This window comes from Cynocephalus volans, chromosome 8 (genome assembly GCF_027409185.1).
Source record: "Cynocephalus volans isolate mCynVol1 chromosome 8, mCynVol1.pri, whole genome shotgun sequence".
Taxonomy (NCBI): Eukaryota; Metazoa; Chordata; class Mammalia; order Dermoptera; family Cynocephalidae; genus Cynocephalus; species Cynocephalus volans.
The window spans coordinates 55,103,644-55,115,876 of NC_084467.1; the positions used below are offsets into that span (position 1 = coordinate 55,103,644).

Sequence of the window (12,233 nt, forward strand, 5' to 3'; positions counted from 1 at the left end):
GGCCTGTGCCAGACACACTGAGTTCATACCAGAGTCTGTATTTTATTGTTCACTGTTTACTTCATATTTTTCTATTATTTTTTCCTCCCATCTAGAGAGTGAGTTTCTTCAGGGTATGGGATCATATTTTACATGAATCTGACTTCTTCAGAAAGGACTTGATTGATTGACTGAGATAGTAATTAAACGTCAGTCATTTAAGTCTGGAAGGTTAAACATCAGAGTTTCCAGTTCCCTTTGTCCTTAATGGATAGATTCCCAGAGACCTAAGCATGTGTGTGGGTTTGTGCACACACACAACACTGAACATTGAAGGCTTAGACTCATAAAACACCACCCACAAGAATAAATGCACAACCGTTAAATACCTCTTTTTTTTTTTTTTCCCCAAGGTGAAACAAAAATTGCCCTAATGGAGATCTAGGCAGTAGGGATGGGGGAATTTGGAGGGAGAGAATGAAAGTAGGGAGTGGAAATTTGGCAGCATCTGCAAAGTGTTCAGGCAACTCAACTTTCCATTTCTGAGAGGTTGCCATGTGCATTGTCATGAATATTACTTATAGTCAAGTTACACAGGCTAACGGCAGAATCTTTCCAACATGTGGAACTGATTTATTTGCCTCTTTTCCTCTTACCCACTTTGAAAGCCAAAATAACAACAACAAAAACCTCAGTAACCCTTCAGAAACTTTATTGCATTTAGGAAAGTGTGTCCATCTTCTTTTGCTTGCCTTTGTTCTCTGGGTTCATGTTTACCCACTTGCTATCCTGGTTTTGAATGCTGCAACAGGAAATCAAGTGATCAAGACTAGAAGCTTTGCTTGCTGAGATGATTGCTTTAGATTTTCCCTGCTAAATCAGAGTGCAGGCTGTTTCTTTTTTCCTGTAATTTCTTTTGAAGGAGAGAGTGGACCAAAACAGGCAGCCCTTTGTAAAGGTGACACTTGTCACCAACTTGTGACTCTCCCACATGCTTTCTTACTATTCAGAGCTCATGTTGGTTTGAAGGGTGTTAAAAATTAAATGCCATCAGACTAAGGAATTCATAATTTGAGTTCTTTTGTGAACTTGAAGTATCTAAGCGGGTGTGCGTGTGTGTGTGTGTGTGTGTGTGTGTGTGTGTGTGTGTGTGTGTGTGTGTGTGTGTGTGTGTTTCTACTTTAGAGCCTAAAGAGAACGGGGAAGGAAAAACAGGAGAGGAGAGGAAAAGACTTTGTTAATAGATTGAGAGAGTTAATAGATTGTTGAGAGAAAGGGAACATTTTTTCATCTTAAAGAGAAAGGATACCTTCCTCTTTTTGCTAGTTGGTTGAGTAACCAACCCAAATAGTATAATGAGCTGTATGTTGTAATGCTTAGATTAATGGACATACGAATGCTTATTTATGCTTGCTGTATACAGTGCACTGTGCTAAGGAATCATGGCATCAACCAGTTTTCAAAGATGTACAAGGTTAGAACCTAGAAATCCAAAAGACTGGAGGGAAACAAAGTGAAATGTAAAAAAATGATTTTTACCAAACAGCAGATTTTTTTTCTCTTCTTCTGTATGTAGTATCAGATTTTCTATAGTGAACATGTATCACTTTGATTATAGCATAGACAGTCTTTGCTACAAAAGTTTAGAGAAGGGACAAATTACCATTGGTGGGAGGTAGCACTTGAGTTGGTAAATATATATATACAGGTATTTTTGTTCTCCCTATACCTCTAACTATCATAGAATAACTGTATTAAGAGAATATCCTTAACCTTTTTAAAAGATTAACTATGGTAAAATAGAATAATAGAATAACTATTTTAATGGTATGTGAAATACATTCATAATGTTTTTAGTGCACTCTATATAAATTCATCTTCATATTTACTAGATAAATGAGTTAAAATATGTAAAGTACCTAATGCCTGGCATAGTAAGCACTATATAAGTATTAGCTATTCTCATTATTTATGGCAACCTTAAAACAAAATCAGGAAGTCTGTCGGGCTGGGACATGTGTACCTGGGATACAGTCTGATTTACACAAGGTCATCTATTGTGCCACTGATTGATTTTGTTTTTAAATTCCCAATGTAGGCCTCTTCCTCTGCTGTGGTTTTCAGTAACTATGCGTTTCCCTTTGTTATAAAACTGGAATAGCCCAGTTTCTTGCAAGTCACTGGTCTTCAAGATCTAGTTTTTACAGTGAGCATCAAACATTAGCTCCTGCATTTATTTTCTCCTCTGAAAGCTCTTGAGGTCGTACTACAGTGCAAATGTTTCTTTGTAAAGTCTAGTTGTAGCTCGGAATGTATGCCCTTTTTTGAATTTGACAACCCTTTGAAAAGTGTTTGTCTTTTTCTGTTACGAAGGAAATAGGTGCTCAATTTTGAGATGAGGAGGGGGGAGAAGATATATTTTAGATTTGTTATTCATTATTCCTCTTACTATTTTGGTTAATTTCTAAATTTTACCTGAGTTTTTTCTATTCAGGTGATCATTGCGTAGAGGACTATACTTTATAGTAAGGCAGACTTTGCATCTAGACCTGGCCACTTTCTAATGGTCAACTTTGGGCAAGTTAACCTCTCAGAACCTCAGTTTTCTCATCTGTAAAATGAGGACATAATAACTAAAGGGTCACTGTAAATATTAAATGAGATAATATGTTGTAAAGCACCTGAATGCATTCTGGGCCCATGGTCATATACATGGTAATATTATGATAAGTAATACACCCAAACACATGTATAATTAGAATAATATTTGTATATTGAAATGCTGCTTCTAAAATATTAATAATAACAAATTCTTTATAAACATGCTTTTAATGGCTGTACAGTATGTTTTTGATTGGATGAATATAATTTAATTGGTCCCCTATTGTTGAATATTTAGGTTACTTTCAATTTTTCTTTTTAGTGGTAACCTTTTTAATACTCTTGGCAAACTATTTTCTTGAGCCATCTTTATCCAGAATGAACAAGTTCAGAAATTTAAAAATGACTAAGATTTATAACAACAGATTTGTGACCTCAGATTTCAGAATGATTAGCCTCCTCAAAAAATGTCATTTTTCTTGGACCTTCCATATGTTTAACAGTGTGAGGTTAAATAGTCTGGTAAAAACCAGAAGATATGTAATCTGTGTAGAAGGAATCCCTTAAAACCTAGTAAGAGATTGTTCATGGGGTATGCTTAGGGAAGAATAAAGTCATGCATATGTTTTCTTTCCTAAAACACTTAAATTAAGTTGCCATTATTCCCTTTCCAGTGATTTTTAGAGTTTGTTTAAATGACAATACTTTCTCTTTTAGTAGCTAGTGTTGGTCAGTGTCTTGAGATAACAGTGGTGATCTGTATTTTTCTCCTCTTTGGCCACAATACCTAGACTCATAGGAACAAATCCCTAGGTGAATGAAGTTATTAATGAACTGTCAGGTACATGAGCTTGCCACAGAGACCAACAAATAGCAAGAGAATAAGCTTTTGAATAAAAACCCAGTGTGTATTTTCTTAGCAAAGATCAGGGAGAAAGACCAACAGAATCTCATTTTGCTTGTAGAGGTATTTATTTCTTTGCTGTGGTATTCTGCTATAGCATTCATTTAAATATCTAGTTAAAATTTGGCAGAGTTATTGGTAGAGTGAAGGTGGGGCCAATTGCCTGGACTGGCCATCTTATTAAACACTTGTGCCAGCAAAGTGGAATTCTCTTGCCATCTGTTAATCAGTCTTAATTAAATAGAGAGATTTGGAAGGGGAGGAGAGGGTAGATTGGGAGGGTGGGTCAGTGGAGTGGGGAGTGGGGACAGGGAAGGACTAAGGTACAGCCCTTAAGAGGTAGGGGAAAGCTGGCTGTACACACGCGCGCGCGCGCACACACACACACACACACACACACACACACACACACACACACACACACACACACACACACGATGTTTGTCTTTTTTTTTTTTCCTTCTTGGAATAGAGGTAGGGGGAACTATATCTGTATTCAGTTGTTATTATGTGACTTTAAATTTTACGTTCATTTGAGCTGAATATCCTCTTTTGGGGAGGAGGGGAGAAGACAGTGCTCAGGGAATAAAAGAATGGAATTTGCAAAGGGGAGGTTTGATTAAATTGTGTTATGTGCATTTAGAATATACAGGTCGGATGAAACTTGGATAAAGATACGCTTTTTCTTGCTGAAAATTCAGATTTGTACAGTACCATTGGATGGAAAGCTGAAGAACTAAGTAATGTTATATACTTAAAGTAAGAGGGAGCAATTAATATGTAGCCTCAGGGAAAGTGCAGGAGACCTTATCTGTGAATCACTAGGTGACTCTCCAGTTGGTACAGACCCGTTTCATCTGGATTATTGATTGGGATTTAGATTTTTCTTTGAATATTTATAGTAGCCCACTTAATAGGTTCTTGCCCCTCCTTTTTAAAAATACATAAATGGTTTCTAAAATATATGAAAACATTTGAGTACAGTATATTTTAAAGAGACTGCCTAGAATGTATGTTCAAAGTAAATATGTTGAAGTATAGCATAAATACAGAAAAATACACAATCTTAAGTGTATAGCTTGATGAATTCCCATAAAAGTGAACACATCCGGTAACCAGCACCTAGGTCAAGAAACAGTATTTCAGCATCTCAGAAGCTCCCTTCATGCCCTATACTATTCATTCTCCCATAAAGGGCAATCACTGTCCTGACTTCTAACAGGATAGATTAATTTTACCTGGTTTTGAACTTGATATAAATGGTATTATACACTTTGTATTCTTGTACCTGGCATTTTCACTCAATATTATGTTTGTGAGATTTATTGTGTTGAATATTGCAATTATTTGCTCATTCTCTTTTCTGAATATTCCATTATGTGAAGACCCTAATTTATTCTTCTATTGCTGATAGGCATTTGGGTATTTCCAGGTTGGGGCTGCTGAGTGCTGCTGTAAACATTCTTATACTTGTCTTTGACGAGCACACCACGTTTCTGCTAGGTATATGCCAAGAATGGGAATTGCTGAGTCATACGATATATATATATAATTAACTTTTGAAGATACTGCCAGTTTTCTAAAGTGTGTGCATTAAAGAGAGAAAGGCCAGGTTTGTCTTTAGATCAGAGTATTCAGTTCCCATGAACATAAGAATAAGATATTTTGTTGTTGTTGTTTTCTTTTAATTATGGAAATAAATATAATTAATAAAGAGGATTTGGTGACATGTTTCTACTTAAAATAACTTTAAACCTCCTCACCTATTTTAATGATCCTTTTACAATAAAATAATATGTAGTTTTACTTTTAGAATTTAATGAGAACATTTAATAACAAGAAAGAGTAATTGACAGGGTTGGGCAATATCTTTGGCTTCATTTACAGGGATTTGCAAACTGAGGAGAGTTACTTTTGACTCCCTTTGGGTTGTGTTCAAATTAAGAGTTCAAATTTCTGGAATTCCTTTGGTCCTCCAGGGAGTTGGGAAAGGGGAAAGTGATAACTTGGAAGAGAATGCAGAATGCCCACCCCACCTCCGATACCCTAGCCCTGTTCCTGTGAGTAAATCATCCAGAAGGGCTGAAGGGTCTGACCTGTCAGGATTGTTCATCATTTTCATGTTTTAGGAAAACTTTTCCTTTCCGTTTCCATTTTTCAAGTCCTCTAATAACCAAGACAGTCTTTACCCTGAGGTTACGAAAATGTCAGCCAGGTATATCATTTCGAATTCCTGGCTCTCACATTAAAAATAAAACTCCCCAAAGCCCTGTATTCTATTTCTTTTACAATTTCACATAGCAGTAGAAAGTAATAAAAAATAAAACCTTTGTCTGGGACTCTTTAATTACCCCTGACATTATATCTTGCTTAAAATAAAATGGATAGAAAAAAACCCAAATCCTCATATTTTTCCTACATGTAGGTATTAGGATTCCTAGGCTGTTCCAAACAAAAAGGTGGTGTGAATAAGTTTGTTTAATAACTTTGCTAAAAGCAATGGCTATTTTTAACTCAAGACTTAGGTTCAGGCCTCAGTGCTTCAATTTTTTACCTGTGATGTATTTCCTAACTTTTGAGCTGTAGTTTTTAAAATCTGTAAAATGTGGTTTCAAATCCCTGCCCTGCCTGCCACATATGGTTGTTGTGAGGATCAAATGAAATAATTTATGTGAAACTGTAAACTCTAAAAGTACTAAGCCTTTGAGAGCCGGGCTTAGCAGGCCCTGTGTTTTAAGAAAGACGATTACTGGCCATTGACCTAGAGCATAGTGGAAATTCACTCTGTTCCTTGAGATCTTGGTACACATAAGCCTGAACTTTTAACCTTGCACCAGATGTGGCTGATGGTTAAGTCATGAGTTCCTTGTCTAGGTTCCACTGGCCTCTCACGGCCTCTCACTAAAGTCCTTAAACCACCCCCTCACCATCATCCAGGGAAGGAGAGAGGGGCAAAAAATTGTTTGCTTTGGTGATAGCCCCTAACAGGTCATCTTTCACTTCTGGAGTAGTTAGAGGGTTGTATAAAATGCTACAGTCAGCATTGCTCACATCTCAAACTTTTCTTGCTTTTACAATTTTCTTTACTCATCTACATTTAATAGGTATAGAGAATAGTAAAATGTTTACAAACCATAAAAACATCTACATAAAGCCATTAGCAATCATTACTGTTAAGATAATAAATAAGCAAAATAGGAACCAATTCATAGCCTCAAGAACACTTCCTGGCTTATATTCTTTATTACTATGGAGGAATTCACTTTTCTTTCAACAAAAGGAGAAGGAAGTATCTGATTTGGCCCTTGGGTGGGCGTTGGCTTGAGCAGGGTGGATCTGGTTTGCTTCCCTAGAGTAGTCCAGACTTCCATTATCAGTCATGTCTTGGGGGAGCACTTTCCAAGATTGGACCCATACTATATCAACTGGAATATCACTGCCAGAAATGTTGTCAAAAAATTGACTACATTCATCAAGATCTGGAATTACTATATGAATGATGTTAATTTTTTAAATATCCTAATTTTTAAATTTTTAACTGATCAATTATGTTAATTTTTAATAAAAATATACTCTTGGTTCTGAACAATTTTTTGAAAATCAAATTGTATAAAAATATAGAATATATTCTGGGCTTGTGGATGGTAATTGCATCTACCCTGCCTCTAAGAGAATTATAATAGAGTGAATTAAGGTGTTCCCCAGAGAACTGGGAACTTAGAGTTGTGGGAATGGAGATCTATGGATTTATAATCCCTTTTCCAAAACAAGATGTGTTTTAGGATTCAGAATCCTGATGCCCCTTGATTGTAGAACACCCCCAGTGAGATCTGGAGCAGAACCCCATAATCAAATGTATTAATTGATTTATGCATCAAAGTGAGTGAATATTCACACAAGTTGGTTTAATAAGGACTATAAACACATATCAGTTCAAATTAGGATTTACCACCAAGTAAGTTCAGGTTATGTCATATTTTACTAACAAATGTTATGCAAAACTTTTTATTTTCAGAGCCTTTTGAATTTTGGAATTACGCATAGGGATTGTTGATCTATATTATGTTCAGGTGTTAGTTCCTGACAGGGGTGTTTTTTACCTGTGTAAAGCAAACCAGGTAGCAAATTCTTATGAGACAATAGAGTTAGGAGTACCAGATCTGGAGTTACATTGCCTGGGTTCAAATTTCAGCCTTACCAAGTGATTTTGGTTAAGTGATTTAACCTCTCGAGGTCTCAGTTTCATCTTTAGAGCCACAGTAATTTTTAAAATAAAGATTAAATAAGATATGCACATGAGCACAATGTGTGCCTTGAACTAGGCACTCAATAAATATACTTCCACTTCCTGATCTGTATAATGGAGATAATAATAGTGCTTATCACAAAGGTGTTTTGTAAGACTTAAATAAGTGAATAGATGTAACATACTTAGAACAGTTTTTGCCCCACTGTAAGCATTCAGTAAATATTATCCAACATCATTATCATTGTAAGCATTACTGGAAATCTGCAATGAAAACTTTCCTATCAGAGTAGTCAATTTTAGGAAAGAAAGGGAAAGTAAACATCTGTTGAATGAATGAGTGGCACGGACGGAAGGTGTCATGATGATTTGTAATTATAATTTTCTAGACTGTAATAACATTGTAATAACATCCCATCTCATCCCAGTCCTTCCCAAGTTTGTTTGCTTCCCTTCACCTAGTTTCCAGTTCCACCCTCCCCACACCCCCCACACCCCCCACACCCCCACACCCCACCCCTGCCAGCAGCTTGATCTTCCTTCGTTCATTTGCACTGTTTAGATGTACAGTGCTTGATGAACTTGGCACTTGTCTTCTTCACCACAACCATACAGGTGTGTTAGGTTGTCTGGGACGCTGTCCCAGTCGCTGACAAACCCTTGGCGGTCGTATAGAAAGGAAAAAGGGAATTTTGGCCGACATCTCTGGGTTTGACTCCTTATTCGTCTCCAGTGATATCTTTAAAGCTTTAACATAAATGATGAAGCTGCTGCTTTTTTTTTTTCTGCTCTTTTCTTGTACCTCTAACAGATAAATAACTTAGATTCTCGTTTTTTACTTTGTTTGTTGTTAATCTCTTGTGATTGCTCAGTAATATGATATGGCTTGGTAAAGTCATAAGTCTGCAGAGATGTTTTAAATACAGCTCATGTATGGAGGAATGGGGACTGCCTCAGCAGAGACCAGTAGAAGAATGTGTGTACTTGTGTGCTGTAGTTTGACCTAATGTCTTGGCATAGATGTCATATATCCTGACATATAAGCACTGGATCTTCTCTTAAGGCCACACATATTTGGCAAGCCCTATTTTGTTACTTTCCCAAGGGGGTGCTTGAGTAATGAAAGTGATAGGTAATATTGGGTAGGTACTGGCTGAACAGGGACATGAAAGAATATGGAAAGAATCCTTTTCAAAGCGCTTTATTGCATTAGATTTTAGTGCCTGTAAACAATTACAGCTTTCAGGGAGTGCAGGATTTAAATAAGAAACACAACTTTGTCAAATTATACCAGTCGGATAAAATGGCATGGGCTCCGGAAATCTATAATTAAATGTATTTTTGAAAATGAAAGATATAGTGTAACATCTGGTTTATTTCACTGCAGAAATGCCTGGGTATTGCTCATATAAGTATGACTGACTTTGGCTAATATTTAGGTTTCTCTCTGTAAAATTATGGTATTTTAATTAAATTTTTTTCTACTTAATTCTATTTTGTACTGTAAACAAAAACTTACATGGAGTCATATAGAAAATGACTGCCTTATTTAGAAAATCTAATGTTTGTTCATTTCTTTTCATTGCAGCGGATATTCAATTCCTTTGTTTACACTGAGAAAATCTCAAATGGAGAAAGTGAAGTACAGCAGGTAAGAGGCTATTGAGTACTTGACATTCTCTGTTTTTGTCTTGCTTTTAGATGTGGCTTCATTACTTTTTCCAAGCAATACTTTTTCCAAACCCACTCGAGGTTTCTTGTTCTCTCTCTATAATTTCGAATACATCTTACATGTAATGGTTACAACCTCACACTTGAGGTTCTTATAAGCAGTTGAAATAAGGGTTGTTGGATGGTTTTCTGCTATTTGAGTTATACTTTGGAAATATTTAATTGCTTTTTGTTTTGAAAATTCCTAAACTACTCAAGTCTAAAAATATTGGGAATTATTTCATCTGATGTAGAAAATAAGTGCCCAGGCTTTGAAATCACACAAGCCCCATGTCAAATTCTGGTTTTCAGTTTTCCTTTTTATTCTGTGGCCCCGGTAAGCAATTTCGACTTTTTGAGCTGCAGTTTCCCTAAGTTGATAGGGGAGCATAATATCTGCCTAATGGGGTTATGAGAAATAAATGAAGTGACTTCAAATTAACTGAGAATAAAATGAAAATCATCTGTGTGGAAGGTTCTGGCATAGAAGCAACTCACTGGATGTTGGCTTTTTTTGTTTGTTTTGTTTTCTTGTTCTTTCCTATTTTTCCTGTAGCTTTCCTTTGCTTCTATCCGACCATCTTCTTTCAATGCTCCGTGGAGTCTAGAAGTTTTGAGGCCAGATTCTATTTACCTTATTTATAGCTGGCTTCAAATGATCTGCCTCCTAAATTAAAACATAGAGTTGGTGAACTTGGCCATAAATAATTGATCTGTGCTTGAAAAGAAGGGTGAGTTGGTTTTAATTTCAGCTAATCCACCAACTTCATTACAGTTTGTGACCATCAGCTGGTAATTTGAAGCTAGGTTTGAAACTTAATAAACAGAACCAAGCTAAAAACCAGAGTGTAGCAGAGTGCTTCCACAAAAGGAAAAGATAACTATAGTAAAATGCACAGTAATTTAAATTCCAAATAATTTAAAATAATTTAAATTTAAGATCCTGCCATTATTTTATTCATGGAGAACAGCTTTACTTGCTTGAACTTCGAAAGTCCTATACAAGAAGAAAAAGTTTGCAAGTGTCATTGAGTGAAGTTATTTATAGGATAGTTATTTATTTATAATAAATTTCTGTGGTTTAATCTTGAAGTTCAGCGTTTCCTGTTTATAGACATTGACATTTTTTATTGGTTTCTGCAGTTTAATTTAGAGAGTGTAAGTAGTCGTGTATATGCTCTTTTTCTTAGCTTTAGATCTTTTTAAAAACCAATGGCCTGAAAGTGTAATGAATATGATATGATTTGCTGTACCAAATTTTATCTTCATAATTCTTGTCTTATTTTTACTCTTTTAGTTCAGCAAACTAGAAAGTGCTTTAGGGTCATGAAATTTGAAAGAGTTTTTATGGGAGAAGATTTCCCTACAAAGCACGTTCAAGGAAACTTTTGGGGAAACCAAAGGCCGTTTGATACCATCTTAAAGAAACTGATCTAGGGATATCAGTTTTGCTGCTTTCCTTGAAGTAACAGATACACATTCTTACTTCAGCTGTTTTAAAATGTGAAGGTTGTTTTGTTTTCTTGGACTGAAGTCATTGCCTAACTTATCTAGCTATAAGCAAGTTTGGAACCCTTCAATAATAATTTTTAAAAATTATAACAGCTAATTGAGCACTTACAGAACACTTGTGCTAAGCAATTTTAATATATTATTACACTGATTTTGCCAAATAATCTTGAAGGAAAGATTTTATCCTATTACAAATGAGGAAACGGAGGCTCCAAGAGGTACAATAAGTTACGTGTAGTCTCATGACTATTAAGTTGGAGAGCTAGTTTTCAAAATAAGTTTGCCACAAAGTTATATTATCTGTATTTATAATTTAACAGGGTTTATTTTTAAAATGTATGTTTTCATCCCCAAACAGAAGTCTCTGCTAAACTCTGTCTTTAACTGAATAACTCAAATAAAGGAGAATTACCTTGTAGTCTGTTCTGTGTCCTCTTACTGATTATCAAAAAATTCTTTCTTATATTGAACCACAATGTACTTATTTTTATTTTACTGTTTCATTGAAATATAATTGATCGTACATATGTGTAGGGTACAGCATTGAATATCAATATGTACTTACCTTTAATCTCTCTTCAATCTCTCCAGTCTTCCCTCTGGAAGATCCCTGAACAAACAGATCTTATGTCTCTTTTCTATCTAGTATATGGAAATAATTATGTCATTATCATTATTATGTAGCCTTAATTTTAATATACCCAGGTCCTAAATAATTTCTTCTTCTGTGACATGATTTCCAGATCCTTTCACAGTGATTGTAGTCACTCTAACAGCAACAATAATAAAAGCTTATATTTGTATATTTACTGAAAAATTTGCTATGACTTCAGTATCATGATACTCCTGTGAGTTGAATTGGGCAGGGGGTATCACCATTCTACAGTGAGAAAACAGAAACTACTGATATCTCCTTGACTTAATTAATAACAGCCCAGAAACTCTGGACCTTGTGATCCTGGACAGTACCCAGGATGAAATCTTTAGGGAAATGCTTACCTCCTATCGTTTCTATTCTGTCCCCCATTACAGTTACTCACTTTACCTCCTGTAAACTTCAGAACAACTCCATGAGGCAGATTATTACCAGCAAAGTTCAGAAAAGCCAAGAATCCCAGCTAGTAATAAAGTTGGCTTTTTTAAAAATTGTGAAATTTAGCAAACATGTAAGGACATGCATAAAACCAGATATGTATACAGGAATATCTACCACCCAACTAAAGAAGTAAAACATTATCAGACTTTAGAAGGCCCTTGTGTGACCTCTCCCTCTCCCAGAGG

At 35.6% G+C, this 12,233-nt stretch overlaps 1 protein-coding gene across 1 annotated transcript in view; it reads left to right on the top strand.

Annotated features, from left to right (window-relative positions):
• Nucleotides 1-12,233, top strand: part of CACHD1 (cache domain containing 1) — a 202,500-nt gene that overhangs the window by 66,087 nt on the left and 124,180 nt on the right. Inside the window, exon 2 of the mRNA XM_063106536.1 lies at nt 9,319-9,381. Within this exon, the coding sequence (XP_062962606.1) occupies nt 9,319-9,381 (63 nt within the window). The remainder of the gene's footprint in view (nt 1-9,318; nt 9,382-12,233) is intronic.